Here is a 27253-nt window from a genome sequence, read left to right as displayed (position 1 = left end):
CTGGAGGGCCGGCTTCCTGTCTCTCTTCCTTCTGAGCGCCCGCGGGTGGAGGCGGGGTCGCGTGTCCCTCCGCACTGCCACTGCCTGCTGTCTCCCAGGACTGACTTCTGCTGCACACTGGAGAAAGCGTGTTCTTTACCCTGAAATAAACGCACCGCACTTTGGAGATTTTTAATTTAAAAAAAAAAAGGAAGGAGTCAGATTAGGAAAACAGTCACGCCCCCTTCCCACCCTTTGCCATTTATAAATACAAACCCGAAAGAAACCCGACGTTTAAATCAAGTCGTATGTAGTAGTCCTCCATGTAATCTGATTTCTAGAATATACTTACTAACTTTTTAAAGATTATTGTCAAAATGAATATTTTCAATTCCTAAGGGAACTCATGATCCCAGCTTAAGGAATACTGGGGAGACAATTAAGAACTGAGGCTTCCGTCAGGCAGGCCTGGCGTTCAGTTGGCTTGGTCACCCGCTGGCCACGTCACCCAAGCAAGTGGTGTGTCGTAGGTACAGTGCTCAGCACCGTGCCGGGGTGCGTCCAGTGCAGCGGTAGTTGGTGACGCCGATGCTGTTAGGAAGGAGAAGACCGGTGTTAGACCTCCGGCAAGCGAGCCCCTCACCCCTGTGAAGTGCTGTTACGGCACAGATAACGAGACCTGTTCTCTTTACCGCGAGGACCGGAGGGGTGGCGTGCGCAGGCACTTGGAACCTGTGCAGATTGAAATGATTGTTACCGGGTTGGCCACTAAGTCCATGTGGTTTTCTTCCTAAAGTAAAGTACGCATGTTTCGTTTTCACCAATAACTGGTGCTTCGGAAATTTTGAGTGTGCGGGCTGTCTACCCCACGGTAGAGCACTGATTGTTCTCAGTGTCTCGGTTTGATCGCCACCAAGTTCAGCAGGTCTGCCCGACCAGAACGTCGTCCAGGGAGAAATCTGCAACACGGAAGCTCACAAACCGCCTTTGACACGTTCGATCAGTCACAGCACCTTCTCCTTACACTGCACAAATCTTTTTTTTTGCATTTCAGTTGCATTTTTACCTTTCTTGAAGTAAAGCATAATATGCTAAAAATATTGTGTATTTTGTTTCATTCAATGTTAAAATGGCTACACAAAAATTCACTTGATTTTGGTGAGATTTTTAAATGCACATTGATACGACAGCTGTCACTATTCAGTCTAACAATTGTTTCAGATGAAATTAACATGAATTGTTTCAAATGAAGTTAACGAAGTGCTACTACAGCCATCTTACAGAAAAAAATCAAATGAACTTTTTGGCCGACCCAGTGTCAACCTTAGCTATAACCTGTGAAGACTCCAAGACTAGGGGCTGCTTTCTGAGTTACCTGTAGCAGTGTACACGTGAAGGTGTAAAGTAACTGTAATGACCTGAACTTGAAAAATCATTGGTTTCTTCGTCTAGAGATAAACAACCTATTCCCGTTTGTTTGCCCTTGGTTGCTAAACATGTAATCGCTTGTAATCACTTCCCATAGAAGTGGGGAAATACGCTGAGTGGACTCGAATGTCTCTTCCAGACCTAACGGACGTGGAATTCCTAGATGACTCTTCAACGGAGAGTTTGCTTCTCAGTGGGGACGAGTACAATCAGGACTTTGATTCAACCAACTTCGAGGAGTCTCAGGATGAAGACGATGCACTTAATGAAATCGTGCGATGCATTTGTGAAATGGACGAGGAGAATGGCTTCATGATCCAGGTAAGCCCCCGTCCTGCGGGCAGACTCGGCGGTTGCAGGCACTCGGCAAGCACACCCGGGCTTCTGTTGACTCTTCGGAATTGCTGCCCTGCCGTGGGTGGGGGCTTCTCACTGGGCGTAAGGCTCACAGCCCCAGTGGTAATGACCGGGGCACCTCTGCCTCCGCTAGGCTGTCCAGCTTAAGGCCGTCACTGGAACTCATTTGATGGGCAGGCACCCACACCGACAGGTAGACCATGGCCCTCCTCTTTCTGGTCTGGACCTGTTCTGATAACTCACATTATACAGTCCCGCCCAACAGGCAGCTGTGCAAACATGAAAGTCCTCGCTGTTCTCGAAGATTAAAGGAAAGCTTTGTTGCAAGGGTGAACCATTGCAAACGACCTCTCCCTGTAAGAGACAGTATTTTTAGGAAAAGGGAAGTAGAACACATATTTTTGTGATGACGTTTAGAGGATTTGGAGATGTTAGTTATAGGAATGAAAAAATAATAATCTCCTTTATCCTCTCTCTTTTTAGTAGTTTTCTCAAATAAGGGAACTACCCATTTAAGAGATTGTTGTTACAGGTCCTGCTTGCTACAAACCTGCCTTTTTAAAGAAAATTTCTGCACACTTTTCTAAGCTATTTTTAAGACTTTTAAATATGTAATTGCCTAAAAAGTCAGTGGGAAATAAACGAGAGAAGTTGTTTCATGACTTTTTTATGACTCAAATAATTTATCAAAGCACATTTTAATAGGTGCAGCAAGAGGAAGCTCCCCCAAATAGACTTGACCTTCCTGCATCACTTGCTTTTGTTGTGTGGAGTGCGGTGGGGGGAGGGGTGTGCACAGGGAGTCGCGGTGGCGCAACTGGGCAGTGACCGACCGGACAGTGACCGTGGGTTCCTGCCTCTACAGTGTGACGAGTGTCTGTGCTGGCAGCACAGCGTGTGCCTGGGGCTGCTGGAGGAGAGCATCCCCGAACAGTACACCTGCTACGTCTGCCGAGACCCTCCCGGTAAGGTTCCCCGCGTCCCGTGGCGCTGCTGCCCCAGACACCGCCCTGCCCTTGCCAGGGAGGCCCTGCTTCCACATTGGAACTTCCGAGTGTTGCCCACTGTGACCTTTTTACTTTCCATACTAGTAACTTGGGTAAAAACACTCCTGTAAACCCATCAACAGTTACTACCTTACTAGAAGGACAGAGGTAAGGCTTTTTCCTGAGGAAGAATCAGCCCCTTAGGGTGCTCCTATTCATGCATGGCTGTCTGAATGGAACTCTGGTTCGAACTTACACTCCTGACACGGTCTTACAAAGTTTCTGATGGTGCTGTGTGTCCAACAACGTTTAGAGCCCAGGGGATCTCAGATTGTCACCTGAGGTTCCTTCGTGTCACTGATGAGGCACCTGGGGCACAGAGCTGAATACTTTGTGACAAGGGTAGTCGTGGGCGTGGCAGGACTGGGAGGAACAGCCGCACCCCTGGGCTCCCCATCGCCGTCCGTGCAGGTAGCAGGGTTCTGTGCGGTGGACATGCTTTCATTCAGCCTTGGGGGCAGGAAACAGCTAGACGTTTCAGTTGGCAGCCTAGTGAACATTCTCATGCCTCCAGAGTGGAAGGTGTTTGGCCTGATCCCTGGTCAGGACACAGACCTAGGTTGTGGTCTGATCCTTGGTGGGGCGTGTACAGGAGGCAACCGAGCCATATTTCTCTCCCTTCTCCCTCCCTTCTCTTCTATAAAAATAAAAAGTCAGTGAGCGTGTCCTCAGGTGAGGATAAAAAAAAAATGAAGTGACATTGAGAAGGGGGCGTTACTCAGATCTCTGTGAACAGAGACATTGGTTCATACAGCAGCATTTACTGATGCCTCTGTTTGTTAACCTGGTGACAGGTAAGGCGATTGATTCTGATGACACCTCCTCATGCTCAGAGTGCAGTAGGGGACACAGGCACATAAACGGCTCATCACACTGGGGTATAATTACTGGGAAGCTCCAGGGCTACCTAGGATGGTCTGAGACCTTGGCTGTGGGGGTGGGGCCCTTGTCACTTACCTAGAACTGCGTCATCCAGTCCAAAAAAAGGTCAGTGAGAGAGGCAGCTGTCCCTGTCTAGTTTCTTCCCAGCCCTTTCAGCCTTTTGGGGGGACAGGAGACAGCTGCACGAAAAACGGAAAGCAGTGCATGCAAGGCTTTTTTCGCAGGTGCCGTCTGCAGCCAACACTCCTTCCTGGAGCCTGTCCTCAAGGGGGGCAGGGAGTCTCCTCCCAGCGCTGCTCCTGCCCTTCTGTAGAGTTGGGCTTCGCATGGGACTTGCCTTGCTTCCCAAGGAATGTTAGGAGGGGGCTCAAAGGCACCCTGGATGAGTGGCTCCTTTGTGACTCTCATGTCAACTTCCTCCCCAGGTCAGAGGTGGAGTGCAAAATACCGCTATGATAAGGACTGGTTGAATAACGGGAGAATGTGTGGGCTATCGTTTTTAAAAGAGAATTATTCTCATTTAAATGCCAAAAAGATCGTTTCCACACATCACCTGCTGGCCGACGTCTGTGGCGTCACCGAAGTCCTGCACGGCTTACAGCTGAAGATCGGCATCCTCAAGTAAGTCGGGCGAGTGTGGCCGGCCGCCCGCCCGCCCTCGTCCAGGTTCCCGTGCAAGCCAGGCCAGCAGCTAGGAAGGCAGAAGTGTTCTAACTTAAAAAGAGGGAAGATTAATAACTTTCTGATGACCAGTTGCTTCAGGCCGGTTGCACTAGAGTAGATGCGTGAGGCCAAGGGCGGAGCAGTGTCTGGAGTCTCAGCAGATGCTGGGCCCCGCCCCGCGCTTGGCGAGTGCACTAGTCCAGGGTCACAGCGTTGCTGCCATGAACCCCGTGTTTTGTGTCCTCCTTCTGGAATGCTGTCGAGATGAAACAGACTCAGGAACGTGTTTTCCAGTCACCTTAAGATTGACCTGGAAGGTTGCTGATGGATCATGTGATCCATCCCTTTGCTGAAATGCACCAAGTGTATTTCATTCGTCCCAGACCCCTAAACAACGTATCAGAATGTCCTCGATTTCCTTTTCAGCACTTAATTAAAAAAACACATGTTTGTGTAAAAACAGGATGCATCTCTGGTTTTCACAAGGTTTCCTTGACTTGAGCCCACTTGCTCATCCCTGTTCTCCATCCCCAGCCTGGTGCCCCACGTGGACTTGGTGCCTGAGGCGCCCCTGGTGTGTGTGGTCCGTGCTTGGCTCCGTCCGCTCACCAGCTGCGTCTCAGCCCAGGCTGCCCTCCTCCTGGGGGCGGGCACCGTCCCTCTTCCAGCCTCTGCAGTGCCCATCTTGCCCTCTTCCAGTCCAGTCCCCACGCACTGGCCGCTGTGGTCTCAGTTAAACAACTAGGAACTTGTTCTCTTTCCATAGAGATGCTGCCATGCCTTCCCCAGGCTCCGCGAACAAGGCGGGAGCCCTTCTGTGTGTGCATGGAGTCCTGCCTGACTCCCGCACCGTCTGCCGTTCCACTGCCACGGCTTCCCTCGCCTCTGTCCCCAAAGGTCCAGCCCGGCCAGAGTGCAACCCCTTAGCTCCAGGCCTTTATTCGCCCTAGAATAACCTTCTTGGAGGTCACATGGGCAGTGCCTATCAAAATAAAAATGTGCCTATGGTAGTCAGCAGGTCCATGTTATAGACATTTATCTGACTTACTGTCACTTGTGTGCAAAGACACACACATTCGTCAGCGGGGAATTGGCCGGATGATTAGACCGTGGCACTAAGGAGGCCTTCTGTCGCTCTGCGCACTGACACCCACATGCGTCACATGTGAAGGACGCAGACTGTGTGGGCACTGCACTTGTGTACAAAGAAAAGTGTATGCCTGCCCGTTGTGAAAAGAGTTTCGCACGTGTTGGGAGAGTCTCCAAGGTCACACTCAGGTATTAGGGTTGGCGTAGCAGAGAGCTCTTCACTTAGTACATGTCGTAGTTGGAATTTTTTGTCATGAGTATCGCTTTCTCACTGAATGAAAATTTTAAAGTATGCTCACATAAAGGTTTTTCACGTTGTACAATTAAAAAAGATAGTGAAAATTTGGTAGAAAAAGAAGTGCATATATCCAATAGTGAAAAATATCAACAATTAAATTCATTATCGCTCTTCCCTCTGAGAACCATTTCTATAAAATTGTGAGAATTCCAATTTTGGGTGAAATTCTGAGGCAGGTTAACCTAAGGACTATCTTTCCTTTTGTCTGGCGTCTCTGCTCTTCTCCAAACCTGGTTCCCTGGGCGGGAGGCTGGGTCCTCACTGGAGAGTCTGGGCAGAGGGCCTGAGTCAGGCAAGCTCCGCTCAGTGACCAAAAGGCAGGTGGAGCCAAGCGCTAGCTGCAGAAGTTGATGCTGAGAAACTCAGTGCCAGCTTGTTGCAAGGTTGTTTTTTTTAAATTGCTGCTTCTCTGACTTTGTTTTAAGGAATAAACACCATCCTGACCTTCATCTCTGGGCCTGTTCTGGGAAGCGAAAAAAACAAGATCAAATCATTGCTGGGGCAGAGAAGAAAATCACGGTGCCAGACACAGTTAATCTGGAAGAAAAGAAGTACCACGTGCAGAACCACATGGAAGCACGTCGCGTGCCCCCGAAAACGGAAGGAACCTACATAACCAGTGAGCACAGCTACCAGAAGCCGCAGAACTGCCATCAGGACCGCAGACCTCCGGTGGGGCCCGGGAGCTCGGATGACGGCGAGGGCAGTGGCTCCGAGGAGGAAGGAGAGCTCTGCATGAGGAAGAAGAGCCACTGGCGGTGCTCAGGAAGAGAAGAGGGAGCGCCCGCCAAGGTCTGGCTGGTTGGTTTGTCTGTTCGGGGCGCGCTAGACCAGCAAAGGCCATGCTGGCAGCTCACACTGAGTTCCCGGGTTTCTGTTTCCAAGGTCACAGGTGGCTTGTTCTGTTTCCAAGGTCACTGGTGGCTTGTTAGGATGAAGACAGTTTAGCACTGGCAGTTTGGACACTGAACTTTTCCCTAGTTCAAAAGTGCAGTAACTCAGTGAGCTTTGGTCCTAACAGAAGGTTCAATTTTTTTTTTTTTTTTTAATTTTTTATTTTATTTTTATTTTTTTAAGATTTTACTTATTTATCTTTAGAGGGGAATGGGGAAGGAGAGAGGGAGAGAAACATCAATGTATGGTTGCCTTTTGTGTGTCCCCTGCTGGGAACTGGCCTGCAGGGAACCAACCTGCAACCCAGGCATGTGCCCTGACTGGGAATCGAACCGCGATCGTGTGGTTCGCAGGCCCGCGCTCAATCCACTGAGCTACACCAGCCAGGGCTCAGAAGGTTCAATTTTATAAGCATACCTAGATGCCCATAAAAAACTTGATCCGCATTTTATTCCAAATGAAAGTGTCTGTGAGAACATGAACATGCATATGGGTGTGTTTATATTTTAATATAATCTGTCATTTTAAATGTATTTTAGATAAAAGGTGGTACTTTAATCTTTTAAAAAATATATTAGCATATTTGTATATACATATCAATCCCATTATGCAGTTAAGTTGAATTCTTAGAGCTCTGTACAATAAATATTTATGAACTTATTTCCTGTTCACTGGGATTGTCTTAGAGATGTGCCTTTGTTTAAAAATTTAGTTTTGATTAGCAATGCTACTTTAAAATTGGTTATTAGTTATTTATTCGTCTGGCTTCCTTTATCAAGTAATCACTATAAATAAGTATTTGACTGAATTTGGGAAGCTTGTATTTCATAAAACTTGTTGTAAATTATGTTGTCAATAATATCCCTTTTATTAAATGGGTAATTTCTCAGTTTAGATTTGATGTGTGTGTGCATTAAGCAGTTTGCACTTTTTATGTTTTTGAAAGATTTTTATCTTCCTCTTGCCTTGTTGATGTAACTGCATCAGCGTGGGCTGGTTTGCAGTTGATTGGACTTTATTACTGGTCTTTGCCAACTTTCCCGATTTTTTGGCATCATTGTTTTTCCCTTTCATCTGCTTATGTCCCTGGTTTAGATGAACTGAGGAAGGGGTCAGTCTAAATCAGCTGGACATTCTAATTATAGAGCATCGCTAGTGACTTCATTTACTAGCATGTTTTAGCCATTGCACTTGACCCTGTGTGTCACTTTGCTGCTTGGCATTGTAGGAGAGACACAGTGGAAAGGTTTGCTCTTGAACCATCAGATGTAATTTGATTATGGGCTAAACTTCCTTTGAAAGTGTCCTAGGAGTTTGATTGGATTTCACCAATCCTTACGGGTGATGAGACTTTGATGTATCTTTTTCCTTATGATGGCACATTTCATCCCACTCTGTTTTCTCCGTTGGTTTCCTGGAGAAGAGCCCGGCCGAAAGGAGCGCTGTGTCTGGGTGTCATGACAACAAGGGCACCGAGGCCCCGGGGGACGCGCACCTCCAGTGGCAGCTCAACCTCCTCGCACACATAGAGGACGTGCAGAACGAGGTCGCCAGCAGGATGGACCTCATCGAGAAGGAAGTTGACGGTAATCTGTGGGCGAGCGAGGCGTGGTTGCTCTCCTGTGTGTAGTCACTCGATGCTTTTTCAAGTGCGGGGTGGGGACCGCAGAGGACTTGGTGCTCGACATGCTGTGGCTGGCAGGGGGCGGGGTCTTTGAAGTTCGTGACCGTGCAGCTGGATAATCTTAGTTGTTTTTTTTTAAGGTAGTTGAATGTTGCCCATCTGCCAAGCTCAAAATAGAGCACATACAGGGTATTTTTGTTGTAGTTAAACTAAGGACTTCAGGCATATTGGAAATCTGGGAGAAAGCATTTTGAAGTTTTGTTTTCACACTGGTCACATTTGTTAGGTGAAATTAACAACGACAAAAAATTCCTGCAAGGTTAAGTAGGTAAACCTACATCTGCAAACAGATTTTTTAGGTAGTTTTTTAAAAACATGTATTTTTAAGGATTCTGCACCGGTGCCTGCAGAGTGGATGGGAAAGACAGCATCCCCACTTCGCAGTTGAGAGAGCAGAGCAGTTTCAGTTTCTCGGTTCCTGGCCCGCTGTTTTCCCTCTGCTCTGACTCCTCTCCCGCCGAATCTCGTAGGTTGCATCCCCCCTTGTTTTGTCTCAGAAGGATGTGCTGCTTTCCCCTTAGACTGAGCGGGAGCTCCTGCCACTTCGTTTCTCCTGGGAGAAGAGGAAGTGGAGGCTCATTTCAGAAGCATCTTCCATTTGGTTATAAGCTAACTGTAGAGTTAGTTTAATGTTTTGAGTTGATCTGTAAAGAAAAAATGCGACTTGACATCCCCTGTTATTAGTAAAAAGTGGAGAATATAAATTAATTGCATTCTGCTTAGACTTCTAATATGCTTGCATGTTTTTAAAAGGTAATGATAATAATGGAATCGAAAAGGACACTGAGAAATTGCTACCTACTTTACTTTGTTAAAACGAACTTCTGGATTTAAAACAAAAATAGTTCGAGTAGCTAAGTTTCATTTAAAGTGCAAAGTTTCATTTAAAGTTTCACTTAAAGATGGTTTAAGCCTAATTAGTGGAAAGCTTGAGTGGGCTCAGGGTGCTGTGGCTTTCTAGTCCAGAAGAGTGTAAACCGGAACATTCAAAATGAAGTGAACTTACTTATTTATACAGGGAAAAATGATCTAAAATGACAACACATGAGGTTACCAAGGGGGAGTAGAACCCTTGTGAGATAAGATACAAAGGGAGCTAAAGGGCCGTGCGTGTTGGCTTTCTAGAAAATCAGAGGGGAACTCTTGTCTCCATTACCTTTCCAACTTTCAAAAAAAATTTTTATTTATTTTTGTTGAGAAGGGAGGAAGAAAGAGAGGGAGAGAAACATCAGTATGTGGTTGCCTCTTGCATGCCCTGCAACGGGGACCTGGCCCACGACCCAGGCATGTGCCCTGACTGAGAATTGAACTGCTGGTGACCCTTCGTCACATTTGTTAGGTGACGCAGGCCAGCACTCAGTCCACTGAGCCACACCAGCCAGGGCCTAGTCTTCTAATTAATACCATTTTGTGACTGTTCTTCTAGTGTCCACTTGAACTTGTGTGTTCTCTCTTTTAGTTCTGGAAAGCTGGCTGGATTTCACGGGGGAGCTGGAGCCACCGGACCCTCTTACAAGATTGCCCCAACTTAAACGCCACATCAAGCAGCTTCTGATGGACATGGGCAAAGTGCAGCAGATAGCGACTCTGTGCTCTGTATGACAGCTGTGAAATCCCACAGGGAGGGGCGGCTCTCGCAGCCAAATAGCTTCTGTTACCCATGTGCCTGCTGGGTGGGTAGTTGACAAGCATGGTGATGTTTGGTCACTTACTGACTTGTGACATCAGTAGGGTGGTACCTTGAAAAAGAAAGTGAAGAACAGCTTTATCAAGGAAGTGAATAGGAAAAAGAATTTATGAGCAAGCTACAAATGATACTGTATTATATGCCAGGGTGAAAGTAGAATATAATCTATGCTAAGGGAGTTGAGTCGGCAGGGTTTTTGAGTAGTTGATTACATGAAGCTCGAGGCACCTGCAGAAAGACATCCGGTATATTTACGTAGTTTTTCATAGGAAGACCCTCGTTCATACACCAGCACTTGGCCAGACACACAGTTGTAGAGGAAACCTGAGTTCTGGAGGGGTCGACGGGCTGAAGAAGACAGTGTAAGAACTGTCTCCTCTGCAGCTGCTCCAGCTGCACAGCGGTGCAGGGGCGGGAACTTCCACAGGGTCGTGGCTGTTTCCTAGGTGACGGATGTCCTTAATCTGAAAACTGACTGTAGCAGTCTCACTTCTGGGGGAACTGTTTGGAGTTCTTATTTCACTACGAATACCTTCTAAAAACAAACACCAAATAATTGGAATTTGCTGTGGGCATTGAGCTCATGGCAAACAAAATGGGTTGCAGAGGGTCATTGTGCCAAACTGGGGTGACAGCGCCGGGACGAGGGTTTTCGGTGTGAGGGGAGCTCTCCCCCAGGTTTCACACGGTGCCGTCAGTCCCTCCGACGTGTAGGTGTCACAGATGCAGCATGTGACACGGGGTTGCTCGTGGCGCTCGTTTGGCCCTGAGTATGAAGAGAGTTTGCTTTCAGAAGAAAGTGCAAGCACCTCCTCTGGGGTGAGGAGTGACGGAACTGCCCGAAGGGTCCGTGGCGGCGGGTTTCTAGACTGCTGTAGTGGAAAACTGGAAAAGCTTCATTTCTGAAGATGAATTTTATTTTTTAAAAAATTCATGCGCACTCAAAACTTTTAGCTTTGATCACAAATGGACACGTTTCTGAAACCAAAGGCAACTAAGTTGCTGTGTTAGCTCTTGCTGGACTCGGAGCCCAGTCCCGCCGTCTGTGGGGCCCTTGAGGTCGTGCGCCCGCGCTTCTCGGGCGGGGGTGCAGACACGTGGGTGCGTGCTTGAGACCCACGCTCGGCGTGCGTATGTGCTTGGCCTCCACGTATTTATATCCACACATATCTAGTTTTCTTACTATAGACTATAAGCATTGGTGGTTAACATGAAATGTTACCTTTTAACAGACTGTTTTTAAAAATAATGTATGTACAGGTTTTGAAACTCTTTTAAAAAGGGGGGAAGAGACTTAGGAGGAGGCTGTTTGATGGCATTTGACACTTGAATATTTTATGCCTCGTCCTGTGCGTCAGTTCGAGCGGTCTGTATAAATGCGTTTGAGAACTGGCAGACAGTAAATGCGGATTTATCTGTGATAGGAATACATACCACTGTACATTCAGATACTATTTAAATTTGCAAACACTGTTCTATATGTAAGGTACTGTACGTAAAACTCTTGATTAAAACTATTCCACATATCTTAAAATTTCAGCTTGCCTTTTTGCGGCCTTATATTTTGATGTAAAGATGATTAAAAGAATGTGCAAAACAGTCATTAAAAGTTTTTCTTGCCTTTTGAGATTCTTTGATTTGACAAATGTGCCAAAGAGCAATAGACATCAAATACAGTCCTGTCTTTCTTTACTTGTGATACATGAACTTTGTCAAAGATCTTACTGAGAAATGAAAAGCTCTAGTAGAGGTGATATTTTGGGATAGTTGCTTAAATTTTCCTATTAAAGTAAACAGAGTGCCTGTATTCCACGTGTGGAGTAGTTGCTAACGTCCGTCTCGAGACCGATACTGTATCTTTCCTTCGTGTTTTGAAAAGTAGCTCTGCGCTCTTCCCTCTTGTGGTTAAACCCTGGACTTGAACTTACAGCCTGACAGTGGCAGTGCATAGACCCTTGTCACATCTGAAGAAGCCCCTCTGTACCTGGGAGCCGGCGCCGTCTCAGCCCCTGGCGCCTGGTTGGGTCAGGGCACGTTCGCCCTTCCAGCTGGGTCACGGTGTCTGTCAGCAGGCAGCAGAGGGGAAGCTTCAGAGGAGCGGCTCGCTGAGGGTTTCACTCGCTCCTATGTGTATGGGTTGGAAGTGTGAGCTCTTACCTAAGTCAGACTGTCTGTGTGTACACATCCATTTTATGTAGAATGTATCAAGGATTGAAGGCTTCGAGCAACTAGTGGGCCAAGCATTCCTTATTTAAGAGAGTGTAAGTCTTACTGTGAGAGGTTTCAGATGAGCCGCTTTCCTTTCCGCTTAGTCTTCCTTTGAAAGCCTCGAGTGCCCGGCCAGGTGGCTCAGCTGGTTGCAGTGCACCCTGTGCACCTGAAGGTTGCAGGTTCGATCCCTGGTCCGGGTGGGTGTCAGGGAAAACCAGTCGATGTTTCTCACATTGATGTTTCTATCAAGTCAATAAATATATCCTTGGGTGAGGATTAAAAAAATATTTTAAAAAACCCACAAGGATATATATTTACGTATAAGCAATAAACTAGAAGAGGGTGTTCCTTGAAAAGGTAACTCTTTCTTGCTACCCAGACATTGGTGAGGAGCGATCATTCTCTGTGTGTTACTGATTAATGTAATTTGCACTTCTTCTTACTGGTGTGTGGTTCTACTGAATTATTTTCTTTTGTGGGTTTTTTTTTAAAGATTTAATTATTTTTTAGAAGGGAAGGGAGGGAGAAAGAGGGAGAGAAACATCAGTGTGTGGTTGCCTCTCTTGCATCCCCTACTGGGGACCTGGCCTGTAACCCAGACATGCGCCCTGACTGGGAATTGAACCAGCGACCCTTGGGTTTGCAGGCCTGCGCTCAATCCACTGAGCCAGACCAGTGAATTATTATTTTCAAACGTAAGGGCAAAGCCCTCTTTTCAGGAACATGGTTATTCTCATCATTTCAGGTAACGCCTGCTTTCCTTCCTAACACCCATTTCGACGGACTGACTTCCTCTCAGATGTTCATGTTCCACATGTTCACAGCAGAGCCCCCATTTCCCCTCTGGCCACCTGGGTCTCCTGGGGACTTCCTCTCTGGGGACAGCATCACTCCGAGGGCCCCCCTGACACCCACGTGTTCACACTTTCCCATTGGCACACGTGTGGGGTCCTCAGGGCAGACAGTGCCTCCTGCTTCTCCCACTGGCAGCGCCCCGCTGCTCACGAGGATCGTGTGCTGGCACCATCTCTGCTGGGATTCTAACCTCGTGTGCGTGCTCATCAGTGAAACCTCCACGGCCCGGCCAGAGGGTTCCCTGCCCGGGGGCCTGCTCAGTACCAGGAGTCGTGCACACTGGGCGCAGTCTGATGTAGCCGACCTTTCAGGTTCGTGTTTTGATGGTTCTTGGTGACCAGTGATTTCTGGTCAGAACTGGGGCAGCTGGATATTGTCTAAGAAACTGTGGGTCGCCTTTAAACTTCCCTTGTTAGAACTCAGCTGACCTCGCTGTGGTGGGGACAGAAACCCAGGCTCCCGCTGGTTGGGGTGGGGTTATAGGCTCCCCACTAGGCCTGTGCTGGCTGGAGGGTGTGCGGTGCCTCCTTATTGCTTCCCAGGTGACCTCTGGGGACGCCACCAGGAGATGGCTTAGCTGCTGCTGGGCAGTGGTGACAGCGCTGCCTTTCTATCAGGCCCCTTCTGACCCCACCATCAGAAAGGAGAGACCCTGGGCGGGGGTGGGAGTTCAGGCGCCCCACGGGTCTCTGCTGACCCCCCGGTGAGAAGGGCTGTTACTGCCCAGCTGCTGCCAAGACCCTGGCTGCTCACAGGTCCCCCGGCTCCGGGCCTGGTGGAACCTCCTCCTATCCCTTGCCAAGGGGAGACCACCCTTCTCCCCAGTCCACCGCCGCTAGCAAGGGGGTAGTGGGGCTGCAGTTAGGTCTGTGGGGTCCTTCCCTGGATGTTTGGCTCCAGAGGCTTTGTTGGGGGGGCAGGGTCTGAGTTCTTTGGAACTTTCTAGATTGTGGCGTCTCCAATGCCTAATCAGATACACCAGGCAAAATTCAGCCCAGGCAACTTCCTGCCACACTGCTCCCTGGTCCTGAGGTTGCTGGCTGGCTGTCTTCCCTGCCCACCTTTTGGTGCGCTGTGTCTGTTTATCTGTAATGTCCAGGGTTTGCAGCTGTGCTTAGCAGGAGGAGCAGGGAAAGTATGTCTGTGTCTGTCCACCTTTCTGAAAGCAGAAGTCAAGTACCAGAAATCTGGATTATTCCTCTGGCAACCCAGGGGAAGGAGAGGTGTGGCTTTTGAGTTCCTGGTGCGGGCGATGGGGGCTTGGCCTGGTTAAGGCAGAGGCGGTTCCCTGTGGTGAGCAGCCACAGGGATACCAGAAACGTGATGTTCTGAAGCAGTTTCCTGCCTTGAATCCCGTTCACTCTCCATTTCCCTCAAATCTTCAGCAAGTGTGCATTATACACGGCACACTGGTCTTCGAGAAGGAAGGGGATGAAAGAGGAGGTTATGTGATTGTGTTTGGGGCCAAGGAGAGGGGGAAGGTGGCGGGCCAGGGATGAGGAGCCTGCGAGAGTGATGGAGGCCTGAGCCCGGAGTGGACCAGACCAGGGCATTGCCACCCAGGTTACCATGGGAGCCTGCTCATCCTCCCAGCTCAGTGGCTCCATGGCGAGAGCATGACCAGCTGCTGAGTCACGATGAGAGCTCAGTTCCGTGGTGAGGAGGCCCGGCGCTCTCTAAGCTCATCGCTCTGCTGCTTGCGCGGAGACAAGCACCTCTCCCCGGGGCTCTGGGTGCTGGTTGGCCCCCTGCGCCTGCAGTTCTGGCCCACTGAGCGCGCTCCCTGCCCAGCCGTCTGGGCTCTGCCCTCCTCCAGGCACAGTCTGAAGTGCAGACAGCTCACCCTCTGCAGTTCCGTGACCTCACAGCTCTCTTCACCCCAGGGCTATGAATCCCGTGTCCTCAAAGCCCCAAACCCAGTGGAGCGGAGCCCCCCACCCCTGGCACAGCTGGTCAGGAGCTGCTGCTGCCCTTCTGTTACTTCCTGGGCCAGCGACGATGATTCAGCACAGGCCGGCCTGCGCCAGCCTGTGCATGCACTTCGGGCGGGCTTGTTACACAGCCTCTGATCCTTATGTTGCAGCAGTGAAGGCAGGCTGCTGGCTCTCCATAGCGTGGGGTGCAACTTGGCCTGTGTAGCTCGGGCGCAGGGGGAGGCGGGGCAGGGAAGGAAGGGCGGAGGGAGCCCTGCCTCTCGTGTCTTCTCTACCAGCACACGCCAGCACATCTCAAACCACCTAAATCCAAGTCTCATTCTCAGTCGTGCCTCCTCCCCACGGCTACATGGGCGCCAAGACCTGCCCGTGCTTCCTCCCGAACACCAGAGACGTGTGTCTCCATTCCCGCCCCTACAGCTGGAGAAGCAGCTTGGCAAGGGCCGGGGTGGGAGGCAGGGTGGCCGGGCAGGAGGCTGTGCTTGTCACCTAGTCTGGAGGTGGGGGCCTGGAGGAGGCAGGGGCGGTGAGGCTGCAGAGGAGGGCCCATGCCCAAGGGGTGTGCTTGCTGGTAGGATTTTGAAGCTGGTGAGATGGGGGGCAGAGGTCTAAGATGGCAGAGTCAGGTTTACTCTTAGAGACAGCAGTATCATTAAGGTTACAAGTGTTGGGAAGTCCCACTTGGAATGCACTGAATTTGAAATGTCTGTGAAGCATCCAGGCAGAGAAGTCTAGCTGGTGCTGGAGCTGGTGATGGAGCCAGAACTGGAGATGTTGGAGCCGCGGGCTGGTGTGATTCTGCAGGAAGGGTGTGCAGAGCAGGCTTCTCACCCGATTTTAATCCTATACCTGTCAGTTAAAATAACTATTGAGTTTTACTTCCTGTAGTTTGTATCACGCACTCAAAAATGAGACAGTGACCAATACTGCATACTTACATACGGCACTGTTTCAAGCGCCTTACCAATGTTAACTCTTGCAACGCCTAAGCAGCCCTCTTCCATGGTGCAGTCCTCTGTCCTGCGGTTACGTCTCCCTCATTGTTCTCCCTGGAGTGGAGCGGGCCCCACCTCCCGGCCTGTCCCCTGCCCTCCCCTCTTCCCTGAACAATGTCCCTCCAGATTCTCTGTTGCCCTTTGTCTCCCCTCAAGTGCCACAGACTCTTGGCTTGGCCACCATCCCCTGCCTGTTCTGACCTGTCGCTCCCCCCCCCCCCACCCCGGGCCTGGCTAGGTTCTTCTGCATATGTACCTGTCATTCCCTGGCACAGGGTCATTTGCAAATGAGAAAATCAATAGTAACAACAAGCCTTTCTTGGGCACATACGCACCAATGTCTCATGTATTCTCTTGCGGCCTCCCTCACAAGTAGGCACCCATTATTGTTCTCCTTTCGTTTCCGTTTTCTCAAGAAGGAGGCTGGGGCTCTGGGGCACAGGGTGATCTCGCCAGGGTACGAGGGGGCAGGAGTGAAGGGAGCAAGCTGGCTTTGCTAAGAGAAAGCACGCTGCAGGAGAGACTTTGCGCAGGAGACGCAGCTCCCGTGCCCTGTGGGAGGCTGGTGGCGTCTGAGGTCCGGGGCAGGGGCAGCAGGGGAGGGACGGGAATGGGCGTGTGCACACCTGGCTCTGCTCACACAGTTCTTACGTTCTGTGCTTTTCTTCCAGTGAGAAAAACCTACATTTTTACATTGTTCCTTCCATTACAGATGTCCCAATTTGTTTTTGCCCTTTTGCCCCTCCTCCACCCAGCCCACCCCTCCCGCAGTCCATCCCCGCTCCATTGTCCATGTCCATGGGTCACTCATTCGTGTTCTTTGACTAGTTCTTTCCCCTTCCTTCCACTACCCGCCCCCGCCCAGCTATTTCTATGTCTCTGGCTCTATTTTGCTCGTTAGTTTATTTTATTCATTAGATTCCAGTTATAAGTGAGGTCATAAGGTATATGTCTTTCGTTGACTGGGTTATTTCACTGAGTGTAATGCTCTCCAGTTCTACCCACACTCACAAAGGGTAGGAGTTTCTTCTTTCTTTCTGTTGCATAGTATTCCATTCTGTGTTATTGATTCTGCCTTTGTTCTCTGCCATACCCTCACTGCCTAGAACAGCGTCTGCTACTGTTGGGCTCTAAATAAATAGTGGCAGAAGGAAGGGGGGAGAGATGGAAGGGAAGGAGGGATGGAGGGAAGGAGGGAGGAAAAGGAGGGATTGCTTGTCTCCTGACGGGCCTGAGCCTGTTGCCCACAAAGCCTCAGAGCTCCGACTTTTTTACACAAAGATGAATTTTGAAGCCACCCAACCGAATTCTGCCTGCCCCCGCCCCCCAATCTCTGCAGCAAGATTTTTATCCCCCACTGGCCACACGAGTGTCCTCGGGAAGCAGGGCAGGCGGAGGGGCCCTTGTGACCAGCGGAGAGAACAGGGCGGTGCTGCTTCCCTGAGAGCGGGGGCAGGGGCGGGGGGAGTGGGCACCGCAGCTCCATAAAGCCTCCCTGACCAGAGCCCTGGGGCAGGACAGCGTCCATCCCTTCACCCCTGGGAGGGCCCAGAAGAATGGCGCTGGCCCTGTGGGTTTTCCTTCTGCTGGACTCTGCTTACGTGGTGTCGGCCAACATCTTCGGTGAGTCCTCAGCCCAAGCAGTGGAGCGGGAGGAGGAGGGAGCCCTCAGGCCTGAGCCCTGAAATCAGCCAGCCAGGCTCCGTCCTAGGGCCTGCGAACACCGGCGATCTCATTTAATCCCCGAATGTCCCCTCGGGGGTGTTTTGCTCTTTTCTTTGCAGAGGAAGGGACTAAGTTGTCTGAGGTCACGGCTAGTGCTTGGTGGACAGAAGATGGGAAATTAGATCCTCCTCGTTTGATCCTAACTCCTCACGCCCCACACTATTAGCAAGTTTTTGACAATGACTTTTTATAAAAATTTCCCTAGCTATCTCAAGGTCCAGGTTATTCAGGAGAGGTATTTGAATGGTCAGCAGGTAGGGAAAGAACAAACCTGCCTGTGGGCCTGTGTTTGGGTTGGCGCAGCTGCTTACTGCGTGACTTTGGATGGGCCTGAGCTCCCGCGTCCTCCCTGGAAAAGGCAGCAGACGACGCCGAGCTGGCGTGGCTGCGACTTCTGAGCAGGCCCCGCCCGTTTCTCGAGTTCTCAGTGAAAACGAGACACGTGAGGCGCACTAATTAATGTGTATTTCTACTGTGTGCCAGGCGCTGCTCTGTGCGCAGGGAGGGATGATAAATTCAGGAACAGCCCCTTTAGAAGGTGTTCTGACCCGACCCAGCCACAGCCTGTGGGGGTGGGGGCGAGAGCGGCCACCCAGGGGTTTGTTCTAAATCCTTCCATTGCCAGCAGGGTGGCCAGTAGCAGGTTACTTTCACTGTCCCCGCCTCAGTGTCACATGGACCAACACGCCCCCTCTGCCCCCATCCACTGGGTGTGTTGAGAATTAAATGAGCTAATGTCACACTTGGAAAAATGTGAATAGTTGCAGAAGTGCAAGTGGGAACCCAACGGTGGGTGATGATGCTAGAAACAAGAGCCCGAAAGAGTGTTTGTGCTTAAGGGACCCCGTCTTTGTTCCTGGACTCCGGGCCACAGCCTTCTCTGACAAGTCCCTTGTCTTTTGGTAGAATACCAAGTGGACGCCCAGCCCCTTCGTCCCTGCGAGCTGCAGAGGGACAGAGCCTTTCAGAAGCGAGCGGACTACGTTCCCCAGTGTGCCGAAGACGGCAACTTCCAGTAAGGGTTACATCGGGGTCTTGAGAGGCCTCATAAAAACATCTCATTTCCCCTGCCCCAGGGCTGTGCCCTTCCCCCTCCTCCCTGCACTAAAATGTGGGCACTGTCATGAGGAGGGGCGCCTCTCTGTTCTGGGCTAATCAGCCCTGGAGGGGCTGGCCCAGAGCGCCCCAACCCAGCCAGGTTCTTCCCAGCCAGAACCAGGGCATCCCTCCCTTTTCTGCCAAAACTTTTACCATAATTCCCTTGGTGCCTCCCCTCCCCCTCTTACCCTCTTGAGAAGCCAGAGGTGGAGGGAACTGAAGCCACCTGGACTTCAGGCGGGTGGCTGCTGGGTCCCCAGTGAGCTCCCCCTGAAAGGGCTTTTCTGCTGCCCTATCATGAACTTGGGTTCCGGACTTTCCCCGTAGAGTGGAGTGACCACCGCGGAATACACAGGAGCCTTTTGTCTGAAATACAATAGATCTTCCCAGGCTCTCCCAGTCACCTTGAACTTGGGGGGCTTCCTCTGTAGGGCTGCCATCTGGGACAGAATGTAGAACAGCCCTCCCTGCTCCATTTTACAGGCACCCAAATGCGCTTATCAACATTCGCGCATGCGCCCCAGAGGCGGGTGATGCTCCTTGTCCCTCGGGACAGGCTCTGCCCCCTGTGGATTCTGGGGCAGTGGAAAAGTCAGGATGGCTCATGGTTGCTGGTCTTATTTATGCGGCGTTTCCCTGGTTCTAGCCGCTTGTCGTTTCAAGCCCACCCTACTCTCTTCACCTGAAACTCCTCTTATAATAACACCTGATCACTCCCTGGCTCAGAGCAGCCATCGCTGCCCCAGGGAGACCCCCTGGGAACCCCCAGGCATGTGCTTCCCTGGGTCACTGTAACCCAGGCCCTGCTCTCTGACCCCCCACCTGGTGTCCCCACCTCCATGAAGGAGGACCCCAACTCTACTGCCTGCAGCCTCCGCATGGCTGGAACATCACACACCAGGACAGGCGTTTGCTGCAGGGCTTGCGGATGGATCTGGGGAGCGAATGACCAGGGCTGCTGGGGGTCGGCATGACAGAAAAGAAGTCCTCTTTCTTTCCCAAGTCCTGCCCCCTCCGCTCCAACCCCTCCCTAATGTACATGAGTTAAAACTTGGGAGACTGGAGGGATAGAGGGAAGGCAACCTGAGCAGTGGCCTCGGGAGCCCCTAGCCCTGTCCAAATGCTGTGTCTCTCCCGCCCTCAGGACCATCCAGTGCAGGAGTGACGGCCGCTCCTGCTGGTGTGTGGATGCCGATGGCAGGGAGGTGCCTGGCAGCAGGCAGCCTGGGCGGCCTGTGGCGTGTAAGTATAAAAGGGGGGGACAGGGCTGTCCCTGGGACTTGCTAGGACCGCACACATCTGGGAGAGAGCACTGGGCTTGGCACGTGAGTGGGCAAGTGCCGCTCTAGGCCCCCGGCTCTCCCCCCGGGTTAGGCTGGCTGTCCCGTGGCCAAGGCCTGTGTCCTGCTGGACTCCTGTGAAATCTAGTGGGACAGTCAAGTCACCTGTTCAGCAAATAGCTGCTGAGCCCTCCACATGCCAGGGGCTGGGCCTGGTGCCGAGGACACCGCAGTGAGTAGACAGCCAAGGCCTCTGAGCAGGGAGCTGCTGGGTACACACCATGTGTGTTCTCCCCCGAGATCTAGAACTTTCCTGTTCACATGATGGTTATGTGAGTGGTCAAAGGAACACAGTCCCCATTTAGAGTATGGCATAGCTAAGCCGGCCACCTCTGAACAGTGAAATTGGGCCTAGAACCGAGCAAGCCTTCAGTGGGGAAAGGCTGGTTCCGGGCTCTGGTTTATCCCGGTCGGGGTTCCTGGCACTCCGGCTGACGGACGCTGGCCAGTTCACACGCCCCCACTGTGCTGTGGCTCCTCATCTGTAACAGGATCACAGGATCGGCCTCACAGGGTGCGTGAGAGATTAACACACATGTGAAACACCAGGTACACGGCGGCTATTCAATAGGGGCAGTATTGTTAATGTCGCTAACCCTCATGTAGCTGAAGAGGGCAGTTGTATTTTCAGTTCTATAGAGGAGGAGAGTGAGGCACAGAGTGGTGAAGCAACTTCCCCCAGGTTGCACAGCGAGCACATGGGGAAAATCGGACTCAGACAAGCTCTGTTGACAGCCTGGCCTGACTCCGTTCACGCCCACCTCGGCAGCAGCGGGGCAGTGGGGCATCCTGGAGGCTGGTGGGGCGGGATGAAAGCTGGCCTTCCTGGGATAAAGGTAGACGTTCAGTCAGAAGGCTGGCCCCGAGCCTGCCTCCTGCTCACTGCGAGTCCATGCCCTGGTGGCAACTCTCCCCTGTGGAAGGGGCCACCGCCCCCGTCCAGGGAGGTGGCTGAGCTCCCCTGGGCTGAGACCTGATGCTGCTCCTCACACCCTTAGGTCTGTCCTTCTGCCAGCTTCAGAAGCAGCAAGTCTTGCTGAGTGGCTACCTCAATGGCACGGCTGCCTCCTACCTCCCTCAGTGTCAGGATTCGGGGGCGTACGCGCCCGTGCAGTGTGACGTGTGGCGGGAGCAGTGCTGGTGTGTGGACACGGAAGGGATGGAGGTGTATGGCACCCGCCAGCTGGGGAGGCCCACAAGGTGTAAGTGTTACCGGGCACCAGCTCCCCAGGGAGGAGGGGGGTGCAGCATTCCCCACCACAACCACAAGGTGGGGGACCTGACCCAGAGATCCAAGCCTTGAAGGAAGATCTTAGCACTTGTATCATTTCCATGGGGTGGGTGTGGGGGACTGTTCGCTGGCTGATTCTTAGAAGCATATGCAGGATTTCAATGACCTTCGTCCCTATTTGGGTGTTGAGCTGACCCGTGTGCAGCAGGGACGCGTGCCTGCAGACTGCAGAAGCATCTGCGCCGGTTCATGGGTACGAAGGGAACGCTTGTCCTTGGAAATGTTTAGGTCCAAGAAGCTGTGAGATAAGAAACCGCCGCCTTCTCCACGGGGTGGGGGACAAGTCGCCACCCCAGTGCTCTCCGGACGGCGGGTTCCTGCCCGTACAGTGCAAGTTCGTCAATACCACGGACATGATGGTTTTCGACCTGGTGAACAGCTACAACAGGTGAGGCGAGCCAGCCTCGGGGCATGCCCGTCACTGGCCTGTCTTAGCTCGCATCCACCTCAGGGCTGGGTGCTGTGACGTGTCACATATGTGGGCTGGTGGGGAGGGAACTGACAGAGGCCTGACTCTCACAAGCTGAAGGGCAGTGGCATTTTAAACAAAGCAAGCTGGCAATAGCTATGCGAATTACAGACACAGGAGCCCTCAGGCCCAGCCAGAAAGCGCGGACATGTGCACTGGGGCATCTACTGGGCTGGTTTTCACAGTAGGGGAAAACTGGAAACAGAGTGACTGAGTCGCGTGAAATACCCACCATAAATATTTATGCAGCGCTAAACACAATGCATTAGAATCGCACCAGTGGACTGGGAGAGGGTTCAGCCCCCTCGCCTGAGGACATGATATAGGATGCATGGCCCAGACAGTAGGATGTGATGTAAATTTTAGGAAACAAACAAGCCGGTGGACCCCGTATGTGCATCCCTGAGTATATGCCCATGCTGGTGCCTGCCCAGAGCTAGGCGAGTGCAAAGAGGGATCACTAAGCACAGGCTGGGTGTCGTCCCGGGCACTGGCAGGGGTCAGGGCTGCTGAGGAGAAGGAAATCAGCAGAAAAGGAAACAGTCGGTGCTGTAAAAAGCATGGCTATGATCATATCTATGCTTGTTTTTGGTAAACCGTGAGTATGCACGCACATAGAAACAAGTTTAAGGATTTAGATAACAAGGATCAAAGGGGAGGTGCAGGATGGGTCTCCGCCCAAGTAATCAGATTAGCCTGGGTATCAGGATGGCTGCTTTGGCTCCATAAAGGGCCCGTGGGGGCGGGTGGGGAGAAGGGAAGCGTCCAGAGCACACCCGCCCCTCCTTATCCGCAGTTTTACCTTCTGTGACTTCGGCGACCCAAGGTCCACCTTAGTTCAAAAGTATTAAATGCAAAATTCCTGAAATAACTTTAAATTGCTTGACGGTCTAAGTCGTGACGAAATCTCGCGAGACCTGCTCGGACGCGATCACCCCTTCGCCCAGCGTCCCTGCGTCTCCACACTGCGGGCCGTCCGTAGTCTCGTGGGAGCGGGCTTGGTGAGCAGATCCGTGCGCTGTCGCGGTGTCGCCGTGCTTGTGTTCCAGTCCCCCTGGTTTTATTTATTTATTGTCAAAAAGCGCAAGAATAGTGATGCTGGCAATTCGGATATGCCGTGGAGAAGCCGTCAAGTACTTCCTTTAACTGAAAACATAAGTATAGTCCAGTAAGATATCGAGAGCGACACCATATTCGCGTACGTTTTATTTCAGTATATCATAACTGTTATACTTTCTTAGTCATTGGTGTTAGTCTCTTACTGTGCTTAATTTGTAAATTAAACTTCATCATTGGTGTGTATGGGTAGGAAAAACAGTCTGTATCCATAGGGTTTGCCACTCTCCATGGTTTCGGGCATCCACTGGGGTTCTTGGAATGTGTCCCCCAAGGGTAAGGGGGACCATGACAAAAGTAAGACTATTAGGCTGAGAACACTGACGGGAATTCTCTTGGGGAACCTGTGCCTTTGGAAACTGGCTTCCTAAATAGCCAGTTTCTTTCCTGTGTGTGAGGGGGGTTCTTAGGGCTGTGAACACCAGCAGTTTCGTCTGTTCACCGTGACGTGCAAAACCGGGAATTCCCATTCTAAACAACCAGGTGGGAGGCTGTGTGCATTCCCCCTAGCACCGAGGAACTGTTCGTTTGGGATGCCCTGCATACCTGCCAGGGCTGGGGGTCCGCCGGGCCTGTGGCTCTATGAGTCTGGTTTGCTCCATCCATCTGCCCGGTCCCTTTCCAGCTGTGACACTGCTTGGCAAAGGGACCTGGTCACTTGCCTTCTTGGGGCCTTGGCACCCCCATCTGTAAAGTGCAGACCACCCTCTGCTTGTTAGGGCAGGTGCAGATCTGATGAAACCTCTCTAGAGACCACTGTGACATATTTAAATCGTTATGCGTTGGTAGGGAATTATTATGCATAATCCAGCTTTAGCAAATGCAGGTTAGATGCCCCCACCTCCACCCCCAGGCCCAGAAAATGGCCTGTCTTCCAGCACATACAAATCTCCAAATAGTCTGATTAACTGGTGCTCTTTGATGTTCAATTTAAGTTCAAGTGAGTGCTTCTACAGACAGGGAATTTAACATCCTTCAGCCCATGTTAATACTTAGAAAAATAACTGGGTGGATAATTATGGTCTCTAGCATACAGATGAGGAATCTGAAACACAAGAGGTTAAGGAACTCACCCTAAGAAGGGCACTCAGTGGGTGCTAGAGCTGTCTGGTGTCTTCTAATATCCTGCACAACCTTGATTCCTCTGTTTCCCCTACAGTGCATAGCACAGAACCTTTGCACACAGTAGGCCTACAATTAATGCTTGTATCCAAACATCAAAGAACTGTGCGGGTGCCAGGTTGAGACGCAATTCACAGCTCCTTCCACAAGAGGGCAGTCGAGTTAAATGCAAAAGTTCGGGACTAAGCATGCATTGTTCAAGGCCAACAAAAAAATTTACTTCTGAAATGGGATCCTTTCCCTTTTTTGTAAGCAAGCATGCCTCAGACTGGGTTTTGATTTAGGAAGGTCCTGGGAAGGGTCAGGTAGCTGGTTCCTGGAAGCCCAGCAATATTGGGGAGTTTTCTGATAAGCAGACCTGGGCTATGCCAGGCCCAGGGACTCTACCACCCGGCAGCTCGGGCTGCGGTGGAGGCCGTGTGGGAAGTCTAGACTCAGCACCTGGGGCTGCCAGATTGAAAAAAAAAAAAAAAAAAACAGGATGGCCAGTTATATCTGAATTCTGATAAGCAAGGAATGATTCCTTTAGTATAAGTGTGTCCCTCCCCATGACTGCACCAAGAATCTGAAGCCTGGGGTGGGGGTTGGGAAAATCTTAATACTCAATTCTACTTAGATTTAGAAAAGAATGGACTGGGATTGAGAAAAGCGGAGTGGGTGCTGGGAGGCGACTCTGGGCGTGCGGAGGCTACTGGGCCCGTCCAGGTGAGAGGGGGTGACTTGGACTGGAGAGGAGGTGGAGAGGCAGGTGAAATCCACAGGCCTTGGCTAAGGGACAGAGGGGAGCATGTGGGAGAGGAAGAGTCTGGGGTGACTCTGAGGTCTGGTTTCTAGATGGAGGGTAGCCAAGGGGTTTGGAAAGGAGGAGTCTCACATTTGACTTTGGAATATTGAATCCGAGGGGGTTCTGGCAGGAAATTCAAGTGCAGAAGTGGTGTCAGGCAGTTGACTTTTTTCCAGGGGCTCACAGGGAGGATGGAAGCCTGTGGGCAGCTCATTGGCCAACCTCTTATAGATGATGATTTGCACCTGAACTTGGCCATAGTGTTTGCCTATTGCCAACCAAGGAGGTTGTTTTGCCTCTGGAAGAAGGCTTCTGCTAACCCCACCTATATTTGGCTGGTGACTTTAAAAAAACCCTGCCGTGTTGTGGAATAAGCTTTGCCAGTTCTGACTCTTCCCCCTCTTTCATGGGCTCTCGCCCAAACACTGAAATTAGGAAAATGTATTCTGGCTGAGCAGATGGTAGGTAAGGGTGTTAAGAGCTAGTGCCATTACCAAGGCCTTCACCATCCGAATTTAAATTCAGTTCATTGGGCTTTTTAAAAAAGCAGCCCTTGTCCTTAGTGACTGGGCTCACTCAAACCTCCCTGGTAGCCAGTCTCACCTCCAGTGCCTTGGCAGCCCTGCTATCCAGATACGTCAGTGAGAAGGGTGAGGGGCTCGTAACCTGAATGTGAGTGACCAAGGGGAGAGGTCCTCCTAGACGGGTCATCGGGTGGCCCTCCCACAAGACAGTGCGAGGGTCTGTGCACCAGGCACCAGCTCCTGTCGTAAGGAGAGCTGCTCTGGTATAGGAGGGAAGCAAATACATTGCTAATTTATTAATTGATGGTTAGATTTCTGGGGGGACTATCCGTGGAGGACTTGGAGAATCTGACCCTGGGGTGGGAGGGGCAGCTATCAGCTGCCTGAGGCAATGGGCAGGCCTACAGTGCTCGCTGGCCTCGACACGTTACATGCCATGCAGCCTCATTGGTGACTTCTCTGCCTCCAGGCCAGCCATGATCTGAGCTTGAACTCAGGCTGGTCAGGCCAGGACCACAATGCTGGCGTGCCTGACTCTGCATTCTTTGCTCTCTTCACCACGCACAGAATGGCAAGGAGGGCTTAAAGATGATGGCGCAGAGGGTCTGCCCCAGAGGGCGTGGAGGCCAGCCCGAAGAGGGGGCAGGCAGCAGTGGGTGGCCTTAAGATGGTCTTCCCAGGAGGATGGGAAGACCCTTCCTCTAGCCAAAGCCTTGGTGTTCTCCAGTATACAAGAAGGGGGTATGCCCACAGGAAGGGCACGGGAGGGCCTGGTGCAGGGCAGCTTACAAGGCCAGACACCCAGAGAGAGGGACTCTGACGCTAGGGCAATGGGATAAAGATGGCTCTGAGACCCTGCTGGCCCCTTGGCCCTGGGACGGGATGTGGAGCCGGGCCTGTGGGTGGAGTGAGCAGCACATGGGATGATTTAAACTTCCTGTGCCTCGTGCTGCAGTGGGTTTCAGAACCTCCAGCCAGCCAGGTGACCCATCTGTGCCTTTACCCGGCATGTATGTCTTCATCCTTTGGGAGCCAGGGAAAGCTGGGTGTCAGGCATACAGAGAGGAGCGTCAACGGATCAGAGGCTGTGGGGCAGGAGCCAGGTGCAGCCCAACACACCAGGGGTAGCACCGGGGGCAGGCACAGGCGTGTCCTGGAGCCCAAGACCAGAATTTGAGCCCTAGCTTCCACCTCTATTTCAGGATGCCCTCGAAAATGGGGATGGAAAAGTACCACCTGCCTTTTAGGAGTGTTCAGTTGAATTAAACAAGTCAATGCATATCAAACATTTTGCAAAGTAGTGGCTGAATAAATGCAAGTAATTCTTACAGCATTAAAAGTACTTTTAGAATTGAATTATCCCAGGTTCCAATTAATGAACGTTTATCATATACCTCCAATCTATGGCAACTTGAGCAAAGTGAGATTTTAGTTTCTGCCAAGCATGACTCACTTACTATAACATTCTTTTGTATTTAACTCACGTACACGCAGTAATAGACCAACAACGTGGGAAAAATCCCCAATTCTGTAGCGCTTTCCTAGGCTTTTTTGCATATTCATTTGCATTCAAGTTCATGCCTGCTTGTTGTGCTGTGTGTTTGGTCTCTGAGCAGCGGAGTCTGCAGGATGTGTTGCCTCTCAGCTGGCTCATTTACATAATGGTTGTGGCAGTGCGTGGGGTGTTTGGGCTGTTTTGCACTTGCATCTGTCCTTTATAGGTAGTGTTAGGTACACATCACTTAGGGGATGCACTGTAATTCACTTCTGAGTTTTCCTGTC

At 51.1% G+C, this 27253-nt stretch overlaps 2 protein-coding genes across 9 annotated transcripts in view; both read left to right on the top strand.

Moving 5' to 3' along the window:
• The window catches only part of PHF20L1 (PHD finger protein 20 like 1), a 66190-nt gene extending 54649 nt beyond the window's left edge, over positions 1 to 11541 (top strand). For all 8 annotated transcript variants that reach the window (XM_053660844.1, XM_053660850.1, XM_053660849.1 and 5 more), the window contains 6 exons: positions 1547 to 1728; positions 2630 to 2729; positions 4118 to 4313; positions 6168 to 6534; positions 8060 to 8222; positions 9780 to 11541. In XM_053660844.1, the coding sequence (XP_053516819.1) occupies positions 1547 to 1728; positions 2630 to 2729; positions 4118 to 4313; positions 6168 to 6534; positions 8060 to 8222; positions 9780 to 9922 (1151 nt within the window). In that variant the 3' untranslated portion in view covers positions 9923 to 11541. The remainder of the gene's footprint in view (positions 1 to 1546; positions 1729 to 2629; positions 2730 to 4117; positions 4314 to 6167; positions 6535 to 8059; positions 8223 to 9779) is intronic.
• A 6017-nt stretch (positions 11542 to 17558) lies between these two features.
• The window catches only part of TG (thyroglobulin), a 200039-nt gene continuing 190344 nt past the window's right edge, over positions 17559 to 27253 (top strand). Inside the window, exons 1-5 of the mRNA XM_037166661.2 lie at positions 17559 to 17625; positions 18634 to 18742; positions 19970 to 20067; positions 21164 to 21367; positions 21685 to 21844. Of these exons, the coding sequence (XP_037022556.2) occupies positions 17559 to 17625; positions 18634 to 18742; positions 19970 to 20067; positions 21164 to 21367; positions 21685 to 21844 (638 nt within the window). The remainder of the gene's footprint in view (positions 17626 to 18633; positions 18743 to 19969; positions 20068 to 21163; positions 21368 to 21684; positions 21845 to 27253) is intronic.

Source organism: Artibeus jamaicensis, unplaced genomic scaffold (assembly GCF_021234435.1).
Source record: "Artibeus jamaicensis isolate MK-2021 breed Jamaican fruit bat unplaced genomic scaffold, CSHL_Jam_final scaffold_916, whole genome shotgun sequence".
Taxonomy (NCBI): domain Eukaryota; kingdom Metazoa; phylum Chordata; class Mammalia; order Chiroptera; family Phyllostomidae; genus Artibeus; species Artibeus jamaicensis.
The sequence above is the reverse complement of the archived record's forward strand: the minus strand, read 5'-3'. Positions and strand labels throughout refer to the sequence as shown.